At 40.9% G+C, this 25,789-nt stretch overlaps 1 protein-coding gene across 4 annotated transcripts in view; it reads left to right on the top strand.

The window, feature by feature from the left end:
- The first annotated feature begins 544 nt into the window (after positions 1–544).
- Positions 545–25,789, top strand: part of TEC (tec protein tyrosine kinase) — a 50,765-nt gene continuing 25,520 nt past the window's right edge. The window contains exons 1-3 of one of the 4 annotated variants that reach the window (XM_031048929.1): positions 546–713; positions 15,484–15,603; positions 18,933–19,113. In XM_031048929.1, coding sequence (XP_030904789.1) covers positions 18,976–19,113 — 138 coding nt within the window. In that variant the 5' untranslated portion in view covers positions 546–713; positions 15,484–15,603; positions 18,933–18,975. Of the gene's footprint in view, positions 714–14,354; positions 14,404–15,483; positions 15,604–17,265; positions 17,288–18,932; positions 19,114–25,789 lie in introns of those variants that run through there. The other 3 variants (XM_031048927.2, XM_005149094.3, XM_031048928.2) reach the window with 3 other exon arrangements.

The following is a 25,789-nucleotide window of genomic DNA, read 5'->3' as shown; positions in this document are numbered from 1 at the left end:
CATTTATTCTGGATATAGATGAGTATCTCAGCTCTGGGGTGACTAGGTGTGACCATTACATACAGTTAAGTATGAGAAAGACACTGCAACCCAGGAAGCCACCTGGGCATGAGGAGATCTGAGTGGACGTTACACAAAAGCAGCCTCAGGTTGCCCAGCCTGCTCAGGACAAGGAGCCCTGTACCCCCCCTTTCCCCATAGCCGTGTGAGTGCTCAGTCTTCACCGCGGTTTGGAACGAGAAACACCTGAGCCAAAGCACTGGTTACACCCAGTTTAAAGCCAGCTGGTGCCAAGCCCTGGGGTGCAGCCAGATTTTGGAAAAGAGTTTACAGCCTGTTCCGAATTGTATAATGTGCCTTTTCTTCTGCTTCAGGGAAACGCTTTCCGGCAGCTGTTGTCAGGTCTGTTGGATGTGGGCCACCCTCTTCCTTCGGCTCCTCACCTGCCCCGAGCACAGAGGGCGCCCAGGGCCTCGCCACCGCCCAGCGGCGGGACGGGGCGGGGACGGGGAGGGGAAGGAAGCGGAGGGAAGCGGAGCGGGCTGTGCACTGTGCCGGCCCACTGCTTCTTCCATCGCTGTCCTGCGGGGAGCTGTAAGCGGCGGCCGGTGGGCGGAGGAAGTGGAGGTGCCGCTGATCCACCGCCTCCTCGGGCCGGAGACGAGCAGTAAGGTACCTCGCTGCGCGGCGGCAGCGGCAGCCGGGACACCCAGGTAAGGGAGAGCCGGGGCTGTCGAGCAGCAGGGTTGTCCCCGCGAACGGAGCGGGACGAGTTCATGTGCCCGCGGGGGCAGCCGGGGCTACCCCGCGCTCCAGGTGTGTGGCTCCTGGCTCGGGATAGCTGGCGGAGCGCACCCTATAGCAGCCGCTCGCTGCAACTTCGGAGGTGCGCTACAGCCCAGGAGTCGAGGCATTTCTCTCTCGGCGTGTGGCAGGCGGGTCTGTAAGCGGGAGCTATGACAAAAGGTGCATTTTAAGCCTTTGCTTAAAACTGCTGTAACTTGTGTAATACAAGCGGTTGTAGCCGGGGCTGACAAACACATTTTAAAGCAGTTGCTGAATATTTCCATGTTGATGTGACTTTCTCCTTGTGTCCTTCCCTATATCACTGTAACTGCTGTGGCTTACTAAGACTGTTCCACCTTGTCTCAAGGCACAATTTGCCTTGTGTGTGAGTTTAGTTCTGGTAATAATACCCCTGCTATCTGCTCCACAGCATGTTTATCCTTTCTTGTCGGTGATTGCTTTTGTGTAGCTTGGTGCTGGGATGTAGTGTGCCTGAAGTTCATGTAGTGGGTGAAATTGCATGGTGCTTTTCCACAGGCTTCCCTTCTGTGTCCCTGTAAGTTGGAGCTGATAATTATTTGAACTGTAAACTGAGCTTTTAGTGTAGGCATGGCCATAAGCTCTCTGCTTGGGATGACAGATGGGTATCTCACTGTGACACATGTTAATCTGAAATACCTAGTGTTGTTTTATGAGACAAGTGAGTTTGTAGTTTTTATAGATGGAAAAGCTGACCATAGTAGAAATGCAAATAAAAAGATGTCTTGCAAGTACTTGCTTCTGGAGCATTTGTTTTCATTTTAGAGTAAATGTTGCTTATAATTCAGCTGTCTATCACCTTTAATATAGCATGGCTGTAGTGTGAAGTGTTGCTGGTTAATTTGTTGGAACTCTCTAGTTGCTGAAAGATGAGCTGTTACTTACACCTGCTATATAAACATTGGGGGTATTTTGGGCCATCAGAAAGTTACACTGCGGGAGTACTTGGAGGGATTTTGCACATGCCCCACTTCCCTTTCAGTGCACCAGTTGTGCTGCTTGGCTCACATCACCTGTAGAAGAGCTCCTTTAGGCATCCTCATCTTGTTTCCTGGGTACTGCTCTTGTAGGTGGGCAGGGTGCTCCTGGTGGCCTTTTGACGGCTATGGTTTGTAAAGCAGGAGAGAGCCTGTTTGCTCTCAGAGGCTCCTCTTGATGTGTCTCTACCTTTTATTTTAAATTTTTATTTATTGAGAAATTGTCTTATTGAGAAATAATAAATTTTTATTTTGCATTTGGTCATCAGTAAAAGGGTTCAGCTGAACTTCTAAATGAATAGTACAAATATTCTGAACCAAATGATTTCTGTGTGAGCTTGTCTGCTGAAACCACTGGAAACGGAGCAGTGGCATTATATTTGGCAACACCAAATAAGTTTACTCCTTCTTATTTATTTAATAAGCAAATCTCATAGGTGTGAAAACCAAACCCAAAGATTTGTAGTTCACCTAGTTAAAACATACTGCCAGTTAGACCTCCATCCTGAAGTAGCTCTAGTTCTTAGCTGACTTTGTTAGTGCTTCAAAATTCATGGAAGTACCACTGAGGGGTATGGGGAGGTTAATGTAGAGTTTTTACAGCCTTAGATCTCTTAAAACCACTAAGAGGCTGCTAGAATTACACCCTAAGTAAACTTGCATTTCAGTTCTTAGCTGTGGGCTCAGTACTGTGGATGTGGCATTGCAATGTATCCAGTAACCTGGCTGCTTGCCTGCAATGGTTAAAAAGAGAGAAAAATAAAATCAAGCTGATAACAATATCAGCTCTGTATTATTTCATCTTGCCCTGAAACAACATTGTATTCAGGAATGCCGTGATAGTGTGGTATCCTGTAATTAAAGTTAAAATAACTGGGAAGTGGTTACTTTCACAGAATTGCTTGGCAGCGTCAAGATGTCTTCCCCTCCACCAAGTGTAAGTGCAACCTGTAGTAGGTTTAATTGCCTCTGTGTTGTGTCAGCTTATAAACTGGATACACAAGATAAGGTGCATAATGGTGTAAGTTTCATACAAATATTTGTATCTCAAATATGCAAAATATTTTCTGTTTCTTAGACAATGGAAGTCTGTGCTTCCTGCTGTTGATGCAAAGATCATGGAAAAAATTGTCTTTAGCCTCTCTTAACCATTGACCTCTAAGATGTTTTTCTACTTGTTTTGACTTTTTTCAATAACTTATTAGCTTTTTGCTGCTGAACTTGGAACTGTGCTTTAAAAAAAGGCAAGTTACTGTATGCCAAAAATCAGTTGTAGCAGTCTGCAATTGCTCTTCTGCAGAAATACAATAAGAAAAATATCACTATAAAAATCAAAAGATATGGAAAGCAGTACTCAGAGTAGGGTAAAGGTTGGCATGGAGAAGGAGGGTTGAGGTGGTGGGTCTTACAGTTCAAAGAACACATGTGCTTCTGGAGGACATCTGTCATATTTTTGGATTTGTGGTACAGATATTTTTATCATTACATAAATGCATCTATTTGTACAGAATTACCAATACCTTGGCTAAATAGGGATAGCAATGGTCAGTCAGTGATTGTACTGTGGAAGTTAGAGTGATGATGTTCATTACATGACCTGCTGGTACCCATAGCTTCCTCTTTTACAGGAAATGTGAGGGAAGGACTCGCACAGTCTGCAGCCCGACAGATCTCCTCACTGCAGTGAGATCAGCCAAATTTACCCATCCTCCTGGCTAGGGCTTCATGCTAGCACTAGGCATTAGAAATATCACTGGTACAATGGGGCACAACTCTCTAGAAACTAGTGAAATTGCACTTGTATTTTAACAAATGATCAGGTCTCAAGAAACATATTTTTGTTAAGGGAGGGTGTTCCTTCTAAAGGCAGCTGCCTGGTTTCCTCTGCTGGCAGAGGAGCTTTCTGCTGTACTGCTTCTGATCTGGTTTTCTAAGTGTATTTTCTGAAGGAAAAAGCATTAGGAAAGAAAGCGGTGTGTAGGTGAGGGAGGCCAGTGTTCCCCCATAGGACTCACAATGCCCTTTGTCTTTTGTGGCAGAAGGGGAACTGGGGAGCAGAGGCTTATGATTGACCAGTGCCCCGTGACCATTACATCTCTGGCAGTTCTCAGTCATCTCTTGACCCAGCTCAGACACAGAGGCAATGATTCAGAGTTAAGGAAAATACCATGTGAGATAAACCCCTGAAAACAGAGCGACTTCTTTTTTACATGTGGTGAGATGAGTCTCATTGTAGGAGGTGCTCTACAAGGCAGGGAGCAGGTTTTTGTATTTCTCTTGGGAACAGGTCTGTCCATCAGAGGCAGTGTTTACCTTTCTTAAGTAAAGACCTGGGAGAAGTCTTTGGTTTTGACAATACCCAAACATTTTGGAGGAAAATGACATTGCTGTAAAGGTGCAGCTTGGTTGGGTGACACTGTCCTGTATTCTGGGTGGTTCAATAAAGCTTGTATGTAGCTTGGTGTTGTCCAGCCCTTGCTACTGTGGGCAGGAGAGATGGTTTTGGGAAGCTTGCCACAGAGAGAGCAGTTCCTGTGGGAGAGCCTGAGCCTAGGCAATGGCTGAGGTACGAGAGCTCTTACCCATCTGCCAAGGGCAGTCACGGGACTCAGCTCTTGGGGATGGGAAGGAGAAGTGTTTGGCCACATTTATAGTCACAGCTCCTTTTCTGAGGCAAAGCAACAGGCTACTGGGCTGCTCTGTTTCAGCTGTTAAGATAAAAATCCTATGTGATATTGAACAAATGCAGGAAAAAGGAAAAAAAACTAAATTGCACCATGCTGAGGTATGTGGTACCTGGGCAAACACTTTCTTGGCACTCCTTTTCCTTATTCATGTTTCTTTGATCAGTAGATGTATGAATGAGTACCACTTTGTCACATGTAGGGTATAACTTCATGTATACTCAAGCAGGTCACAGCTGAGTTTCCTCTTAGGAGAGGTTTTGTTCAGCCTTGTGCTTATTACCAGCTGGCATCTGATTAAATCATAGGAACACTTGTTCTTGTTTCCACTTGAATGTGGGACAGAAAAACCTGCCTTTGGGTGGTACAGGGGATGGAGTTCTTCCTTCTGAGCCAGAGTCCAGGCAGGACACAGGGCCATGCCCTGCAGGAGAAAGCACTGTCCCCTTTATGTTAGACTGGGACCAGTTCCTGACCATTTATGCTTATTAAATAAAAATAGTCCTTTTCTTCTTTTCTGTATCTCTTGAACATGAATATCTGTTTTCAGGATGTCATAACTTTTCTGCATCTCTTGAACTGAAAGTAACTCTGAAAGTCAGTATTAATCAGGCACTCCACATGAAAACTTGAGACCTAGCCATGAAGGACTATCTTATCTTACCTTTCCAGTCTCTTAACTTTAATCCATGTTATTTTGACCTCAGTGGGACTGAATGGTCTCAGCCCAACTTCAGGTGATGGTCTTTCTGTAATATCCTTATGTATCACCATAAATATTGGGAGTGAAGCAAGATAATATAAAGCATTAATGACCATTGCATGATGTCTCAGGAAGTTTAACCTGAATGCTGTTTCTTAAGATGATAAATGCCTTGTGGCACCTGACAGGTGCTGTCATTCCCTGCGTAGTTTACAGCAGTTGGAGTACCTCAGTATCTGAGAACTGACATCAAAGAGAACAGAGATAACAAGCTGCTTAGCTAGAGATTCTCACTACCTTGTGGGAGTGACAGGAAAAGAAAAGCACAGGACCACAGCACTGCCTCAGTTGTGTTTATTTTCTGACTCAGTGAGAACTTTTTTCCCTGAATCAACACTTGTATTTTGACATTTGACAAAGCCCCTTGGTATTCCTTGTTGCTTAGGCTGCACTGTATGTGAAGAAGAAATTCTTCAAGGTCACAGCTTGGCGTTTTAGTCTTCTATGTAGAGACTTTATCAGTAAGCGGCTAAAATGCAAGTAAAAACTTACCAATTTGACAGAACTCTACGAATAATTTTAGGGAAGAACTCTGTGTGCTCTGCTTCAGTAACTTCAGGAAGATAGGCATTGCTTTTCCAAGTATCTGTCCAGACAGTACTTAGCAGCGTAGGTACTCTGTTTTTTAATTTTTAGTCCCTATTGTACCATACATGTGGTTGAAGCACAGGGCAAAACAGAAACTGAAAGGCTTTGTTAGCTGATTAAAGAAAGCAAAAGCTGCTGTAATTACAGTCCTTCAAGGGGTATATCAGCTAAGCCTACACAAAGTGTGAGAACATGAAATTGGGGCTGGTAGCATTACTTCTATAATTTTGAGTGCAGCAAGTGGTAATTCTCTCACCAAGAGTCATGTCGTGCCACCTCGGTGAGGTGAGGGTGTAGTATAATGAGGGGAAATTTTGATTTTCTTTTGTTAAATTTTCCTTGTACCCTATCCAGCATAACAGGGTAAGAGAGTCTGGGATCAGAAGATAAGAGTGCTGACCTTGCTAATGCCATTGCTTTGGTATGTGTTGCTCTGAATTGCCAGATGTGGGAACAAGTAGTATGATATCTCAGATGAAATGTAAATGGTTGCTCATTTTGGGTTCAGTCTCTTGTGCTTGCTTTATAGCAGAGAGGATGTATCCTGGTGAAAATGATGCAGGGGAAACTTGACAAACAGGAACTTGCAGTATTTCTTGTCCCCCACTTGCTGCCTTGGGTTTTTCCTCATGCACAGAAGGCAGTTCTGACTTGGAGCATTAGATGTATTGCAGTCTCTGTATGAGAGAGATCTGGGGCTAGTCAGTCACTCAGTAGGAGAATAAAGGAACAAAATGGCATTCTAATACTCCTTGAAAATACAGACTTTGAGGGTCAATATATTAGTCAATACATGAGTTGCCACCAGTAGTTAATCATCTGAGTCAGCTTCGCAGCTTTGTCTTAAGCTGAAATTTTCCTGTCTTACTGAAGTATTTCCTTGTGCAGCTTCAGTCTAACAGGTGTTTGTTTCTGTCCCTGTTTAAAACCAGTTATTAATATAAGTGTATATTTTTCTTATTAATGTACCTACTAATGAATGTGTTTAAACATGGTATAGTTTCTGGTGTATTTGGTTTGAATTAACCAGTTATTATAATGGGGGTGGAAGGCATGTTTTGTAAACTTTTGTATATATTGGTAGCATCTTACCACACAGCATATGGTTAGCTGGGCAATGTCTTTTGCATACCTGATTTTGTTAAAAGCTTAATACTGGTGTACAGATGTCAGAATTGCTGCTGGTGGAGAGTACAGGGCATGCAGGAGCCATGCATAATCTCTTTGCTCACAAAGCTGTTCAACTGTTGCCTCAGATAACCTAACTATTTGGTGAAACGTCAGTATTACAGCTTGTTGCTAAGATGTTCTTCATAGACCCTCTGAAGAGTGACTGAAAGGCTACATAAAAAGAGGTTATGATTTTATTAAGCTTACTGCCTTTGAGAGGGAGAACAGTGGGGCTGTTAGCTCTTTCTATGGAGCAGACATAAACTTGGTTCATGCCTGCTCTACATGAATGACCTAAAAGGGTGGGTGCTTGATGAAAGGTATAAAGAAGGTCATGATTTTAGCAGTGTGGAGGGTAAACTGTGGTCTTCAGCAACCCAGGAAAATAGTAGCAGCACATCCCTGGAGCTGGCTCAGGGCCATTCTGTCTGGCTCTCTTAAATTGGTATTAATATCAAGGCAGAACAATTCAGCGCCCATCACTTCTCTCTAACCTCTCTAACCTGCTTATCCAGGTATAGATTTCTCTCCTGCAAGCCACATGCCTGAGAATCTCCCAAATTCCCTGAAAGCCAACTACTTTTTTGCAAATTTTGCCTGACCTCAGGATTCCTTACAGCTTCTCCCAGCCATATGCTTGTCTTATGACCATATGATCTTTAGCTAGCATGTAGCCAGTTTATTACAGATGAGTCTGGACAGTTTTTTCCACAAGCCATCCCTTTGCAGTGAGGCTTAAGGATGCATGTATAGCTGTCATTCTGTGGATACTAAATCACTCAGCTGGCTTTTATGCTACAGGTGCTACAAGTTTTATCCATTTGTTTGGGAAGCAATATAGTTTCTATATGGCTGCAAAAGGGAAGAAAGAATATGTTGAGGAGCACTGCAGAAGTGATAAAAGGATACCTGGGTTCTGTTGAGACTGTTCCATCCAACTAAAATCTACTTGATTGAAATGATAGAAATAATCTTGGAAGACAGATAAAGAGCTACACCCTGCTATCAATTTGGGAGATGGCAGTTTCTTTGAAAAGTAAAAAGTTCCTTTACATTATTTGTGAATAAAATACAAGTGCAAAAAGCAGGTGACAGGCTGCTCAGTGAATAGATTGCTTCCCTAGCAAAAAATAGCAGATATATAGCTGGTGTTTGCAGGGTGTCTTAAAATCAAAACCTGTTTTGATTCAGTTCAATTCTGAGACACTTCTCTGAACCACAGAATGGTTTGGGTTGGAAGGGACCAGGATCATCCAGTTCCAACCCCCACTAGCCATGGGCTAGTTACGTTAGACGTTACATTAGACCAGGCTGCTCAAATAAACTCATCTGACTAATAGTACTATTGGCTGGCACATTGCAGGGGTGAATTGCTACGTTTTCAGGTAGCTGTGAGATCATTACATGTGTTCTAGCAGGGCTTCTATGGACTGCATAGCCTGAGCTTTTGTAACCGAAGGCTAGCTTTTTGAAGATGGATTTCAAACCCTGTGTATCCATATCACTGGATTTCCTCCAGGTACTGAAGAAATTTACAGGTTCTTTGTGACCCACTGTGTTTCTACATATGCAAGGTATATCAGGTCATTTAAGGGTAGTCTGAGACAGAGAGTAGTTGAAGTTATAGCTGATGCCTGCTTCTCCTTCATGTAAGAGGTACCTACAGACCACTTCTACATAACTCTTGAGGGACATGGAAAATACATTTTTAATTCATAAGCTGTTAAGAAATTTAATACCAATCCAGTTCATGGCATTCTTTGAAAATTGTGTTTCAAACCCAGGAGTGAGTGACTTGAGATGTTCATCCTTATGCTTATCTGTGGGGATTTTTCTATGGAGTTTGGGTGAGAGAAGCAACCAACAAGCTGGCTAGGATCACAAGCAGATGAGGCAGAATCTGCACCAGAATGGGTAATTCCAGAGTACTGTCTAGTAGCGCAAGTGCCAGGTAGTGCTGGTACTGCTTTTCTGCCATCAGGAGCCAAGCTAGGGTTTCTGTGGCTTCAGTTGTGCTGTAGAGATGTACACAGCAGTTCTTCAGTGTGGAGAACAGGCAGGCTCCTTAGAAGTTATTTCAGGTTTGCTTATTGCTGGCAAAATATGTTTAAGCCAGAAAAACTTTTCCTTCAGCAACTGGTTGAGTTTTCTTGATAGCTTTCAAGATGATCACAGGTAATGATCTAGAAGGCTGGGTGTTGCTTTTAGGTGTTGAAATGTTACTGGTGGTTCTAGCTCTGGAATGAATGGGCTTGGGACCAGAGGAGAGGTGGTCCCAGGTGGTCAATAGGTGACTTATTACTATCATTCTCCATTTTAAAAGGTATGATAGCCCAGTGGTACAAAACAAAACCATGATCGTGTTCAAGTTGGTGCAAAGTTAGGTTCATTGTATTGGTATCAGTTACTTGGCATGTATGCTGGTAGAACAGAAAGAGTTAACTTTTAGTAGTTGGAGAAGTAGTTGTTTAGGGAAAAAAGTTCATCTAAGTGTTTGGAAAGAGAAGTAACTGAGAAAGTATTAGTCATTCCCTGTGCATAAAGCAAGTCATAATTTGTATATATTACAGTATTTTACTTGCACTATGTCAAAAGACAATATAAAATACTGAAATAGATTGACTTTATTTTTGTGTAATATGTCATGTACTCACCTGAGACTGTATAACATTTGGAAAACCTCAGATTGTGAAGAAAGGGAATTAAACCGACTCCTTTACTGGAATTAAGAAGAAAGATTGCTTCAGGCACTGTTGACCTCTCTTCCTTTTTTCAGACTTTCTTCCCCATAGATTTGATTTGCTTTTCTTAGATTTGCACGTTTGTGTGCAGTAGCAGTTGACAGCCTACTTAATGGTGAGCTTTAGATTTCCTAAACAGAATTAGGTTTAACCTCTGATTTAAAAGAATGTTTGTTTTTCCAGCCCTCTAAATCTCCAGCTTCCTGGAGAAGTAGGAAAAGCTTTTACACAAGCATTGCCCATTTTTTTTGCCAATCTCATCTTTGTCTCTCTCTTTAGTAAGTGGTTGTTACTGATTTAATCTGTTACCAGCAGGGGACTTTTAGAAACAAGACTAAGGCAGCAGTTCTGCTTTACCAAATGTCCACCCAGCACTGCAGCGCCAGAGAGGGACTGGGGGAGTAGCCTTTGTCTATGTAGAAGTGAAATAAATAGACTCTGTTCTCTCTGAGCTTCTGCTCCTCCAAACCAATGCCATGCTGATTTGGAGGTTGTTCTTCCAACATTACTTAGAAAATACTTGCCAGAACTAAGAGGACTGTGTTGTTTCAAAGGTACATACACAGGTAAGAAGGACCAGCATACCACCTACCTTCTCCTAGTTCCAACCTTAATCTTCCCTTTTTGTTCATGTTTCCTCTTTTCTGTCATCTGAGTACCATTTATATCTGTGCAATTAAGCCAAACTAATATTCTTCCCCAGACCTTTATAAATAAGGAAACAAATCTCTTTATGCCCTGCCTTATTTGGCCTGCTGTAGTCAACACTCCTTGCAGCATCTTGAAGTCCTGGTGATGGCACCACAGCAGGTAAGAGATGCTGTATGTCAGCAGGAAAAAATAGCTTACAATTTTCACCCCACTTTGTGTGATATTTGCAAATGAAAATAAACCTGAGCAACAAAGTTCAGACCTAGGAAAACTTGCTATCTCCCTTCTAAGGGTTAGTATCAAGTATCAGGACATAAAAATGTTAGTCAGGCTTGGATTTGGTCCTTGCATGTGCAATGTGGATTAGGCATAGTGGAAATGGCAGTAAGTAAGGCAATGTATATGGGTAGCAACAGCATCCTCAGTCAGCTGTGTAAATTCATATGATAGCACTGCTTCCCTTGTTCAAAAATTGGAAATCTGCCCTCAGAAAGAAGTCTCTGAAAAAGAAGGTTCTTTTTCTTTTGTTGTTGTTGGTTTTTTTTTTTTTAATTCTCCAATTTTAATTTTCTTTTACTTGACTCAAATGTGTGATAGTTAAAATATACCTAATTCTCTTGCATGTGATTTTGGTGGCTGTTGCAGGAGGTTTTGGCAGAAGGCCCAGCTGGGGATAAATTTATCTTGTAAAAGTTTGGTCTGCCTGTGTGCTAAGATCATCAAATATGTTAAGGTCTCACCTGGAAGCTGTGTGAATGCAATAAACCTTGCTGATAAACAGGATGTTTTAGTTCATGTCAGAGGACATACAGCTTCTGATGAGCACAGACCCATAGATTCTCAGTGGAAGAGGTCAGTTCTGTCTGCAGAATACTTGAAATTGGGTTTCTGCTGTGGGAATCACTGTTCAGTTGTGGCAGGCCACCTTGAAAGCTTTTCAGAAAATAAGGAGGTAACTTTGGATGCTGGAGTGGAATTTAACAATAGTAGCTAATGCTAATAGCATTCTTATGGAAATAATAGCAATGATTAACTGCTGTATGTGGGTTGAAGAGAGGGTAATGCCACATTATGTATGTGATTACAGAAGTATCTAAAATTCTCAAGCCTAAAAAGACTAGACTGGCAGAGTGTTTGAAATCTTGCTGTTGAAGGGTTTCTGTGTGTGGTTTTGCATACATTTTTGATTGCCTTTCCCAATATGATGAATTACAACTACTCTCTATATGTGCATACACATATAAAGACCTTTCCCCCCCTGCCCCAACAATGTAAACCATAGTTTTTTTCATGTTATTTTCTTAATCTGTGTGAGAAAAACAAGGTGCATGAAGGTAGGGGTTAAACTTTATGTCAATGATGGTGAAGAACAACAAACACTTTTCACAAGTGCTGAAAGAGTGACAGAAACACAGTCTTGGAGATGTTAAAGCCATACTAACATCACTTTGCAGACACTAAATACAGGAGGGGAACAAGTTCATGTTCAGGAAGATTAGCAACTCTTCGGCAGTGGGTTTTGCTTATCTCTAGTAGCGAAATGAAGATGACTTTCTAGTCTTTGATGAAATCGCAAGATGAACTCGTAACACTTTGTGACTAACAAAACAAATATAGGAAGTTGGGGACAGCATACAATGGAAGAGCTGACCATCTGCTCTATCACCAAGACTATTTCTTGAGGCAATGACACATTCAAAAGCTTTTTATCTTTAGAAAGTTCAGGTGACTGAGCATGCAGGAGGTCAGTAAGCTGAGAAAATGTTTGGATTATGTTCCCTTAACTGATGTTTCAAAGTCTTTTTTGTGCCTTGCTTTCTTGTGTCCCAAACTAAGTTTCAGCTGTATTCTTTTCCAGCAGAGAATATTACAAATACTAGAGAGGTTTTTGATCTGAATAAACTGAAGGCAAAATAGTCAGTGCAAGTTTATAGGTATTGCACAACTTTTATGTGGAACAAATAAGAAACACTACAAATAGTCAGCTGTAGAGGAATGAATAAAAACACAAGAAGTTGTTAAGGACAGTGCAAATCGATCAGTCTGTCCTTTGTGTGGTATCCCATAGGCTTGCTAACTCAAAGTTAGCAGTAAATCATTGAAATTAAAAAATGCCTATGTCAACGTATATTCTACATCATGGATGGTAATGATGTAATTCTTGTCTCACAAAGCTGAGGTTTCTCTCCTAAAAAAAAGAAAAGTATTAATGAGGGAATTGAAGAAGGAGCACTATAAAGCTGTGAAAGGGATAACTTGGTCATTGAGTTGTATTGCTTCCAGGGGGTCACAATAACAAGCAATAGGTGAGTTTACAAATGATTTGCAGACATGTACATGTCATTCCCCTAAATCTAAACTCATAATTGTAAGGAGAAAGAAATCCTTCTGCTGCTTTTGCCATTTTTTGCTGGCTGTTTTGTGCACTTTGGCTCTATTTCTATTCTGTGATGGTTGATGGTCCAGTTTGGTGTGATGAACCCCCTTGATTCCAGCTGATGCTATCAAAGAGGGATCAACATTTTTTCAGCATTATTTACTTCAGTTACCCCACCTACCGAAGTTACACCTCAAGGAAACAAATGCTTGTGTGTTGTAAAATGTAGGGAGCCTGTTTCTGAGAATTTTGGAAAACCTGTGCTGGTTGTGATGAAATTCTTCTCCTGTGTGTGTATGTGAGTAGCCTTCAGTTGAACAGAGGATATTTTGCAACATCACATGCTTATCTCGGAATCTTCAGTCAAAGCTGTCGCCAAGTCACTCCTTAGTCTGTTTACTTTTTAACTTAAACTTCATATAGGCAAATATGAATTTTATTTTCAAAGGGCCTGATTATATATAAAATTAGCCAGTTATTCTTTGGGCTACTTTCAGACAGAGACTAAGGTGTTGCAAGCCTTTGCATATAATTTTGAAATCTATTCAAAAGTTGCATTTTCAGTTAAAAACAATGCAATCTGCATATGATAGGAATGGTTTCTGAGACTGCTGCGGGGGGGGGAGGGGGCGAAGCAGAAAAAAAGCAAATCCAAGTATTTTTTTCTTTTTTTCTGACATGGTACTTTTCAGATGTCATTATAGTATTTTCCCCCTCAATTCCAATTTTAAAATGACAGGTTATGCGAAAGCATATTAATTTGTATTTCTGTGAAATTTACCATTTGAACAGTGTTGTGGTTTAAACCCAAATTGCACAGCTTGTTGACTCACTCCCCCCCTTGCTCCCCCAACTCCCGGAGAGTTAGGAAGGAGAATACAAAGAATGTAGCTACCACGGGTTGAGATAAGAACAGTTTAATAGCTAAGGTATAACACAAATCACTACTGCTACTACTAATAATAATGATAAAGGAAATAACAAGTGAAGAGAATACAACACCTCACCAGCTGCTGACCCATAACTCACCCCACCCTGCCCAACCGAGCACCGACCGATACCTCCTCCATCCCCCCCAGAGTCCTAGCCCTTCCTGGTAACTCTCAGTTACATCCTAGGCATGACGTGCTATGGTATGGAATACCTCTTTGGCTAGCCTGGGTCAGGTGTCCTGCCTCTCCTTCCTCCCAGCCTCCCCTCCTCCTCCCTGGCAGAGCATGAGGCTCAGAAAGTCCTTGGACAAACCAAACATTTGAGCAGTAACTCAAAACATACTTGCTATCAGCAACTGTTCCCAGCCCAAAAGTCAAAACACAGTGCTGCACCAGCTACCAAGAAGGAGAAAAAATGACTGCTACTGCTGAACCCAGGACAAACAGGGATTAATGACAGTTGTCTTTTATTCAGTTGTGGTTTATTTTTTTGAGTTTGGATCTGCAGCCTTAGAAGTGGAGCAAAAAGACTTTTCTAACATATGAAGAACGAGCAGATTTTGCAATCCTTGCTTGTGCTGGGTAGTAATTATTCAAATAAGCTTGTGCTGGCTACTCATGTAAGTAACTATTCACATGTAACTCAGTTTGCTGTTCCATGGTAAAGCAACAGCAGCTTCAGCAGAAAAAACAGGGTAAGGAGTTCTCCTTTTCTTCTTCCTTCTGCACTGCTTCTGCATTCTGCCCAGAGCTGCAGTGTGCTGCCTGTTCCCTTACCCCACTGCAGCTGTTTTCAGGGATGCATTATAAACTTGATCAGCAAATTGAGATGAATTAATCAAAAAAAAGGAGGAAAAATATTCTGGAAGAGATACAGGTTTGAGTCAGAATTCAAGGTACCATCTGTGTACTTAAAATTGATATTTTGATTTCCTTTTTAAATTGAGTTAGTGAATATTACATAACTTTAAGGTACTGCACAAGGCAATATGTTTTCAATATTAAATATGCAGACTTGGACTTGCTACAAATTTGGATTGATGGGCCCAAAATCTGAAACAGAGTGGTTGTGCAGGATTCATGATGAAACCCAAGTAAGAAACCTGAGAATGCTGATTTCTTAGAGGGACTCTGGCCTGCATGTCAGCCCATCACCTTAGCTTTAAAATCTTGCATTGAAGAACCTAAATTCTTAGGTAAATGTTACCATCACTAAGAAGGTGTCAGGACTTGGAAAACGGAGTTCCAGCTTGATTTTACTCTTTCAGGCACAGACAAATGTTTTCTATTGGTGTTCGTTGTATGACTGTTGCATATAAGTCTGTTTTTCAGGATGCCTTTTTTCTTCTGAACCACTTCATGACTATGTGTGATACAAAGCTATGTGCTGTAAGTGAAAACACATTTGGATCAGAGAAACCCTGATCAGAGTGGAACACACTTTGTCTTCTCTGCTTGCTAGAACTTCCATTGGGACTTTCGTACATTTACTGTTTGAATGTTACACATGCTTAATGACCGGTTTCTGGTGACTAATTGTTTCAATAAACAAATACAATCCAGGAGCTGGGAGTGAGAACCAGGAGATAGACGGGTAGTGTTGCAACTGCTGGGCTTACCTCATCACTTAATGCCTCAGTTTTACCCAGTGAAAACTGGGAAAGGTGACTTGCATAAGAAGCTGTCTTTACAAGTGAAAACTTACTTTGTACACCTTGGCCAATATTGATGTAGTAGATTTATCTTAACAGTTGTTTTCCTTTGTTTTGTGGAAGGTGTGTGGTGACTTCATGCCATACAGGGAGATTATTTGTATGATGTGAAGATGGATAGTGTGAGCTGATGCAGACTTTTTGATACTTCAAGTTGAGGATGTTTTCCCACCCTAAAAAAAGGTGAGAATCTGTAACTCTTACTTTGGGATACATCATAATTCTGTCATCATTCTGAGTCCTCAGCATCTCTGGAAATTAGGTCGTATTTGTTACTGTGTAAGTGAGGTTGGCAGGGAACAGGGCAAGCCCTTGGCAGGAGTGATGATCTGAAACTTTTGGATGGGTGGCAGCACGAACCTCCCAGAGTGATTTATAACAAGATAACAATGTGTCATGCAAACAGCTTCATGTTCTGAGACACTGTCCGGGAACCGTGGAATGTCTGGGGGGAAGGGAAAGGAGGGGAAAAGTGCAGAAAATCTCTAAAACTGTACTGAAGAAAAAGTAGTGATGTACGGGTTTGGTAGGAGGTGAGGGTGGCCACAGGTTCTTCTCAGTGAAGTACTGCAATTTAGGAAAGGAACTTTCAGAATAATAGGTGAAGGTTCAGTTATCCTGAACCTTATTTATGAGAATAGGAATGTGGTTAGAGCCACTGGCTTGAAAAAAAACCCAAACAAATATAACTGGTTTCTGTGACCAAATGCAAATTCAAAAGCTGATCTTCTAACCTGGGAAACTGGTTCTAATCTGTAGAGATCTCCATAGCAGAGATAATTCACTGTAGCAACAAGGTGCAGACATGAACTAATTATGTTATTGATGGCTTTATTTTTTAATGCTAATTTTTGTCGAAAGGATTTTTGTTTTGTTTCTTGTATAATGTTAATGTGATAAAAGAGGGCTGGTAGGGAAATGAAATATTTTAGCATTGAGATTTGAAATTGCAGTTAATTTTGAATCCTTCTCATGTTCTCCAGTGTAGCACTCTGGGGATCTCTGAGATTGCCGTTTTCAAGATTGGTAATAATTATGCTTTTCTTAAGTGTCAACAGAGACTTTATAGTATAGAGAACAGAAAGATTGTTTTGAGAGGGAGAGCCTGTGATGTCAAGTCAATACTGACTTTTAATTCAATTAAATACTGACTCAAAATTCACTTTTATACTATGTTTTATTTTCAGTTCATGGCAGTACCCTTTCCTCTGCAGTTACCTTTAAGATTGCCAATTTATTTTTGGAAGGGCAATAAACAGAAGCAGACAGCTTTAAGTAATTAAAAAATGTGCTCAAGACATTTACCAGTTAAAAATGTCTTCTTCCTAGGAAGAGTGTGACAGATAAACAACAAAATGTATAGGAAGACAAAAACCAAAAAGAGGTTATTCACAATAATCACCATTTTCAATCCTATTATAGTCTTTGAATTATGCATCCTAACCTGGTCTAATTTTGTTGTTCTTTGTAGACCAGAGACTAATTTTATAGCATATTCATAGATATACCTTGGGAAGAAAGTAATATTTTAAAGTGGTGAAGAACCACATCCAGCTGTGTGAAATGGCAGGAGTGTGGGATATGAAAGCTCTTTCGGCCAAAACAGGGAGATAAATGTGGTATCAGGACTAGACTGGAAGGCAAAGAGTGTCACTTTATGTTCTGCCACAGCCAATAATGACATGTTTAGGCACAAAGCAGGAGAGGCACTAAAGTGAATTTGCTTACATGTAATTTTCTTTAAACTTTACTTTTGTAAGGTAATATTGCAAGGAGGCCTATGGTTTTTCAAACTTCCCTGCACAGTACAGCATCATGCAGTTGTTTTGTCCTTGCTGAAGTTGTGTTTCCTCAGAGAAAAAAAAATGTACGTACATTTCCCCAGTAAATTTTGAAATAATTTAAGTAGTAATTAGGTGCCTAAAGTGATCCCTGTGAGAAATGGAAAAAGTGTCTGGATTTTTGTTTTGGTTTTTGCTTTGTTTTGTTTTTTCTTAATAGGTTGGAGGGAAATTCCCTACAGGTACAGAGATCGTAGAATAGTTTGAGTTGGAAGGGGACCCTCAAAGGTCATCTAATCCAACCCCCCTGCAATGAGCAGGGACATCTTCAAGTGTAATAGGTTGCCCAGAACCACATCCAACCTGGCCTGGAATGTCTTCATGAGGGTGCATCCACCACCTTTCTCAGCAGTCTGTTCCAGCTCTGCAGTGATTATGTAGGGCTCTGGTTGGGATTATGCCTCCATCTCCTCCACACATGCACACAAGTGAGATTGTCGTTGTAGTCACTGGTGCTTCAGCAGATGATGCTGTTCCTTCTTCAGGCTATGGCTTCAGTCTGCAGCTGTGCTGCTCTAGCCTGAGCTGTGGTTCAGGTCTGTGCCAGCAGTGTGTCCCAGCTTTGGAGCACTGCTTGAGGTAGGGGCTGGCAGGTCTGCCAGAAAGATAGCAAAGGGGAAGGTGATGGGGAAAAAGGTTTCTGGAAGAGCTTCCACATCACTTCTCCCACATCTTTGATTCCTGTCTCTGTGCCACTTCATGTGTTAAGTCTCTGCAGGCAACCATCTGTGCTGCATGATGAAATGCCTGGTTGGATCCTTTCCCTATGCCCCACTTTCCAGCCCAACAGGAGGAACTCTTGCACCCACATAAGTCAGAGTAGCAGAGGGCAGTGACCATATGAGTAGGAGGTCAGCTGTGTTTAAGCTGGCATCATTGCAAAGAACAGAGGTTGCCTGACAATGTCTTTGGCAGGACGCTGGAGCCAGATTTGCAAACAAAGTAACTGTGGGTGCATTTGTTTTATGTACTCCTAAGTCTGTCCTACAGGTATGAATCATGGTGTAAAACTTTACAGCAGCTTGATGTTACTCAGCAATGGGAGCTGCCAGAAGTAAATTACTTCTTGTTGATGGTCAGCATAAAGCCTTTCTAAATAGAAGGTGGAGGGCATACACTAGCACTTTCTGAAAAATTAGCTTTAATTTTCTGTTCTCAAATTGACATCTTCTAAACAGCTATGTCTGAAAATTTTCATTAATATGTTTGGGGTGAATTTTCAGAATTACTTTTATTGATTTATGTTCAATTCTGTATAATGAACTGTGTTGCAAATGGCATTTGTATATGCACAGACCTTAGCAGTTAGAACTTTGAGACACGTTAAGACTTAGTGGTGAGGAGTTGTACACTGCTGTTTGCCTAGAGCACATGTCAGACTTATCACCCTTATTTTCTGTGATGTAGGCTGCAGTGTCCCTTACTTCACGCCAGTCATGTGCAGCTTTTGGCTTCCTGGGAATGTGCTAGTACAGCCTTCAGCTGAACAAAGCCTGAATTTTCTTGTCTAATAATTAATTTCTGTAAACTTCGAACGGCTTAGGGTCAGCTCCAGCTTTCTGTACATTCAGGTAGTTTCACTTATAACCAGAAGCTCTCTTTACTACAGAAATCTCCAGTTCTGTGATGCTCCAAAGATATCATAATGATGTATTCCTCTTGTCTTCACAGGAACTGATATTCAATGGCTAGAAACAGTTGACAAGTGGCTGAAATGAATACGACTACTATCCTACAAGAGATTTTGATTAAAAGATCGCAGCAGAAGAAGAGGACTTCTCCCTTAAACTACAAAGAGAGGCTTTTTGTACTTACAAAGTCTATGCTAACATACTATGAAGGTCGAGCGGAGGTAGGACACACGGGTTTATACTGTAGAGTGACTTTTGTTCCTTTTTGGTTTTGTATGCTGTTGGCTTTTTTCCTTCTCTTTATCATGCTGCCAGGAGCAGATGGGGGCAATGGCCATGGGTTGCAATGAACATGAACTGCAGTTTCTTCCTTCTTATTTGTAATGCAGATTGACAGATGTGTATATAACTGATCTGATAGTCAGTGTCAACTGGTTCTTAATCAGTAGTAGTATATGGCCAGATGCCAGAAATAAGTTTAAACAGCTTTATAGCTGGTCATCAAAACTGATTTCTTTCTCTCCTCAGAGACATAAGAGATCACAAAGTGGGAAAATGGAAGAAAAACTTAAAATTGTAGTTGCTTGTGTCCATGTTTACTGTGAAGGACATTATTTTCACATCTAGACATTAACTGAATTCAAAGAAGACAGCATTTGATAAGAGCTGTGCATTGCAGAGCAAGTCACTAGAGATGAGATCCATTAGAGTGGATCATGCAACCTAGTGATTGAAATGAAGCTGGAAGCAGTTTATGTTTGACAGTACAAACAGCCTGTCCCTGTTACCACTTCCTGTGTAAGTTCAGTTACACCAGAAGTCAGTAGTGTAAACTGGGCAAGTCCTCAGACCAGCATGTTTTTCAAATGAGCTCCAGACTCAGTTTCATCAAAATCACCTGTCCCCAGAGTGCCCTGATAGGTCTTTAGTGATGGGGGTGGCAGTTACAGGCCTCCAGCTAGACTGTGTGCCACTGGCTGTCAGCCTCTGGGTCCAGCCAGTTTCCAGTCTGCCTTAGAATAAGTGTTGTATATTTATGCTGACTATGGAGTTAAAATATGGATTTATTTTAGAATTCTGGTGGGGATTTGTTCTTTGTGGGTTTTTGGTGTTATTTTTTTTATTGTTTGTTTGGTTGTTTTTTTTCCTTCCTTTAATGCTTTTCACCCCCAGAAAATAAATGAGGAGAGGGGAGTGGAGGGGGACACGCATGACACTAAGAAGGCATCTGAAATATGTCTGGCATGCTTATTCTGTGTCACCTTACATTCAGGTCAAATAGAAATGTCACTAACAGGTTTTGCAGGTCTAGCTGTCGGCATTTAAGAAGTTACCGCTTCCAGCTTTCCTTTTCCCCTGCAGGTAATGTTCTCTAGCTAAAATACTCTTCAAGGAGGTTTATCTGTCTGAGAGGTGGCTAAAACTCAGTTTTATTGGCACTGAGATGGAGCAGGGCTGCCCATAGTTCGTTTACTTCATAAAATGCTCCAGCCTAAGGTAAGGACAATTGGGGTGAAAATACACATTACACCTATGCTACCCCACCAGTTTGCTGATGAAATAGACACATCTGTCTCTTCCATGTCCTAGCCTTGCAGGCCTTCCACATCCACTTACATTGGTTCTGGTACTTGGAGTCCATACTGCTCTGAGAAAAACTTGCTAATCGGCAGAAAGATTGGGCTTATTTTGGCTGGATTAGTGTTCTGCTGGGATAGCAAGCTGTGTAGCTTGGTGCAGGATCTGACAAGCACTGGGGTTGGTGCCAGGTGGTGGAGGAGGACAGGATGCTCTGACTGCTGACAGCAGAAGGTTGTTAGACTGGCTCCAACCTCAAACTCTTCTCATGTTCACTGTTCGTCCCACTTCAGATTGTTTTAAATATTAATCAGTATTCTAATAGGATTCTATGATTCTAGTATATTAACAATATTGTCTGAAAATAATGAACTTTGATCTTAGAGGGGCACACTGGGTATTTCTGTCAGCAGTACTTGGTCTCTGGGAAAAAAAAGTACTGTGTGACTAAGATCTCTGTGACAGAGAAGCAGTTATTCCTCTGTGTCACTGGGCAACTGAAATGGAAAAAGTTTGCGGGTTTCCTCAGTTGTTTGGTTATTATTTGGTTGGATGTGTTCTTTTTTAAGCCAGTGATGGTGGTTGTAAATTTGTATTTGCAGTAAGACAGTTGTCTATCGTAGATTTATATAAAAAAGAAAAATGGTTAGGGATAGAAATTATTCTGGCCCCTCTGGGTTGTTGGAGGCTTATTGCTGAAATAACTATAACTACTGTGTATGTTGATGCAATTTAAAGATGTGACAGATGAAAGGATAGGCATGGACTGATCTTGTTTCAGGTTTGGCAATACTCAAAGTCCAGATTGGTAAGATAAACATGGAAATCCCAAGCCAAGAGGATCCCACACCCTCACATTAATCATGTAACTGCAGTGGTAGCAGTCTGCCAAGGATGGCTGTGTTCTGCTCCTCTAGGCAAGTGTATAATTCCCAGTGTGGTTGTTGGCCAAACTGAAGTCTTGTATTGTAGGTTTTTTTTCCTTTTTAACTTCTATGGGAATGCCATAGAGAGGGTTCAATAAGAACCCGGTTTACGATCATGTGAACAATCCTACCTCTTCTTTTTAAAAACAAGGTTAAAATAAAGCTCATAAACCAGATTAGTCAATTCTCAAAGTGTGGGCAAGTGGGGATTGTAAATAAGGTGACAGAATTAGGCACTTGGTGTGTCTGGTGACAGAAGTGAAACATTTATAACAACAGAAAGCAGTCAACCATAGAAAACGTTGTTCTTGTAAACTCTGCTGAGGGATGTAATTGATGCTGCACTGTGGGGATCGCTTGCTCTTTGACCAGAAACTGCACATTATAAAAGTGCTTTTCTTTATTTTTTTTTCATATGTCCTGTCTTGACAAAGTGCCACATACCTACCTGGAGCATTACACAATTATCTAATAAACATGACATAAAATCTTGTTTAAACTTGCTTATAACCTATTTAAATCTCTTTATATGTGCTTCCAAGCACCCTGTCATGGTACAAAGTACCTACACTGAAGCTGGAGCTGCACTGCTGCTGTGAGAAGTGTAGCTTCTGCACTTTGAAATATTGCTGAACTGTAGGTCATGGAGGAGGTGTGTGAACTACTCAGTCAGTGAAGAGGCTCCATTTTATGACTGGTTTGAAAGCATAGAAACCTCAGGAAGGAAAGTTCTGGTTTAGGTCACCTGTGCAAAATTCTACAATTATAAGTAATGTCATGGGAAACTTATCTTTTGTAGGAAGCCAATAGAACCTTGGATTTTATGGCTTAACTTCTTCTGGGCATTATGTTGTTTGGTAGAAAAATCCAGAAGGTGTATGAATGTTGGTTAAAAAGATGGGCATTCAAAAGTTTGCAAATAAAGATACATCAGGAACTCACTTGGCTTAAGCATCCTGGAGATTAATTTTGAATGTTGTCAGAAAAGACAAATATTGTTTTTAAAGTGAGATGGCTTCTGGATTTGGCTTTTTGAGGCATGAATTCTGTGAATTATTAAGTGTAAATGTTAGGGAAATGCCATTATTGCATTATTCTGCAATATTGGGCTAACAATAATTATAACAATAGAAAAGGCTGAGTTAATGTTGTATGTTTCATGAAGCCTTTAAAAGTTTATCACCTTAATTGTTGGGAAGAATATGTTTTGTGATTTTTCCTTGATGTTGCAGTAGTGGCTAACAAGATCTTAATGTAATGTATTGTTTGTAATGAAGACAAAAATTCATTGTAGTAAGACATAACTGAATCACTGTCCAAGCAGAGAGTACTGATCATGAATGTATAAAAATAGACAAGAAGTAAAATATCTTTCTGTTCTGGATATGGATATGTACTATGAAATGCTACGGTCAGACTTGAGCTATGTACAGGGTTCTCAAATATGTATTGTAGGCTTACTGGGCTGGCTTTACGCAGGTTTACACAGAGAGTAGTAACTATGGCAGCTTGGAAGTGGGAGGTGGTAGGCTTGTTTGCTGAAATTGACCCTTTCTCTTGAGGGTTCCTGTGCTATGCTTACTGGTGTCAGCTGGAGTCATTGATTGCAGTGTAACTTCTCCAGGTAGTCTGGTTGTATAGCAGAGGCACGTAGAGATCTAGTGAGGAAACTAGTGTGAAATATTTTTATTAGGAAGCCTCTTTCCAATTCTGCATGATTTGAAAGCTCAGCATACTCAGGTACATGTCTGTTTTTCTGAACAAATTTATTCTAGGAAATCAGAAAATACTAATCTGTAGGAAATTAATAAGCAATTTTGAAGTAAATCTGCTTGTCTGAAAATCAAATGCTTAATGCAGTAATAATACTGAAAACATCAAACTCATTTGGAACGGGGTTTTGTATTTTTTACCAGCAAAAATTTAGCTAAAATTTTAGTATGACTTTTTCCAAATTACCAATTTTATCCTGAAAGGAGCACAGTTTGAAATCCAAGGAGGCATTTGTGGAAATACCTAGCACCATGCATATGTGAAGTTACATTTGGCCATTTTCTGTAAAGAATGGCCTTCTATCTTGCATATTCAACTTAAAATACTCTGGAGTTTGTTTCCAAATATGTGGTGAATTCAGGCTTTTAGCTGACTGGTTTGGAAAAAACCTTAGTGTTTGTCTGGGAGTCCACCTTATCACTGAAATTGGAAATACTATCACTCAGATGTCTGAACTAGGAGGAGATATTAGGGCAGTCTGGCACTGACTGGAGCAGGCTTACTGCTGTATTAGAGAATAACTGTGACAGCAGGTAAAGTACTTCACACAGGTTTCAGTCAGCTCATGCTGACAGAGCATTTCACCTGAACTAAAGATGTTATCAGACTAGAGTTTTTGTTTCTCTGGATGGCATTTTAGGCAAGGGAAATTCCTTGAGATGAAGGCAAGATAATAAATGTAGGTGTTAAGGTGCTTCTCATCACTGCAGCAGTTGAAAGGAGCTAGCTTGTGCAAGTGAGATGGCCTGTTTGTTGGTTTGAAAAGTTCCACAATGATGTTTCTCCTGAGCACACGGCTCCCACAAAGCTGGCACAGATTTGGTCATAATTGTATGAATTGTTGTCAATGTGCAGACTGTTAGCATCCTCATATCTATTGGAGCTGTCGAATGTTCCCTTTCACCATGGTATTTCTCTCTCTTTGCTTCTGTTTTCTTAGCAGTGACACTCTTTAGTCTGAAAGTGCACTGTCCTCCCACATGTGGCATAGCATGCTCTCATTAAACTTTCCAACCCACAGCAGGTTGAAGTGACCTAGAGGATAAAGCTGACTATCAGCTTATGAATGTGAAATAATTTTAAGCTTTAGCATTCTTATTGTTTGCTCATGTTCACTGTATTGATCATCATTTACAGCAATACATAATTAAAATTGGATATTGAGTTTTCAAAATGTATAGACTAAATCCTGATCCTTATGGTTACCTCTGCTTGTGCTTGGGAGAATGGGGGTCTGTGGTGTTAAAGACAAAATCAGGGGGAGAGTCTGTGCTGCGATACCCGTTGGCTCTGCAGAGACCTCACAGAGGATATTGGGGGTAGGCACAGCACCCGCCTATTTATTAATATGCCATTTCCTTCTACAAAGAAGGCAAAAAATAGCTGCAGAGGGAAAATGTTTGAGTTTTATTTGTAAGTATGCTTTTGTGGAGTCAAATAGAAGGCACTTTCCCGTGAGCTGATCTTGGGAGGTGCAGAGTGCTCGTCTTCCCTGGCAGTAGCGGTATTTGCCGTCAGGACCAGACTTGTGAAAAAACTGTCTTGCATAAACAGGAGAACTGTCAGAACTAACAAAACTCAACCAGGATATAGGTGCGAAAAACAACAAAAACTTGAGTTTTCTTGGGGTTGCAGATTTTGAAAGTCTCTTCCTAAGGAAAAAAGTTCTTCTGCAAGAGGTGTATTTGGCTCTTATAATTTGAATAGAGACAGAAGCTACTGAAATTACCGTGGTGATATTTTAAGGAAGGAAAAATAACTTTAAAAGCTTTGAGGCCCACTCTAAAGCTGCAAGTTTCAGGGTAAAATTGCGTAGCTTTATTGCAACACTAATCTTGTGCAAATGCTTCCTTTGCAGCATAGCAACGTTATAGAGTTCCAAAAAGCTATGCTAGTTACTTTTCTTTTTTAGCAGAAGATTAATATGTATTGATTCTACTTCATTCATATGGCTTATTCTTTATTATTTTTAACTTAGTTTCTTCCTTAGTTGTTGCATAGGTGATTTAACTCTTTATATAAATGAAAGCACAATTCAGTATTATAATGCTTCTGATCACTAATAAGTCTTGTTTTTTAATGTAAGATAAATAGTTTCTGAAATTAGTAGATCAGCAGAGCCTTTTTTTGTTCCAGGTCATAGGCAACAATGCTGGGGCTTTAATATAATACTTGCACATTTACACAATAACTTTATTCTGGCTAGACCTGGAAGAGGAATGTGAGTTGGCTGCTGTTTCTCTTCTAGGAAATCAAAGTGGATATATGGAAGTGTTGGAACAAGTCCAGAAGAGGGTGGTGAAGACGATAGGCTGAGAAAGTTGGGGCTGTTCAGACTGGGGAAGAGAAGGCTGCATGGAGATCTCACAGTAGCCTTCCAGTGTCTGAAAGGGGCCTATAAGGATGCTGGGGATGGACTCTTCATCAGGGACTGTAGTGATAGGACAAGGGGTAATGGGTTCAAACTTAAGCAGGGGAAGTTGATATTGGATATAAGGAAGAAGTTCCTCACTGTGAGGGTGGTGAGGTACTGGAATGGGTTGCCCAGGGAAGTTGTGAATGCTCCATCCCTGGCAGTGTTCAAGGCCAGGTTGGACAGAGCCTTGGGTGACATGGTTTA

The sequence above is a fragment of the Melopsittacus undulatus genome, chromosome 7, assembly GCF_012275295.1.
Source record: "Melopsittacus undulatus isolate bMelUnd1 chromosome 7, bMelUnd1.mat.Z, whole genome shotgun sequence".
Taxonomy (NCBI): domain Eukaryota; kingdom Metazoa; phylum Chordata; class Aves; order Psittaciformes; family Psittaculidae; genus Melopsittacus; species Melopsittacus undulatus.
Note: the sequence above shows the minus strand (reverse complement) of the source record. Positions and strands in the feature narration are given on the sequence as shown.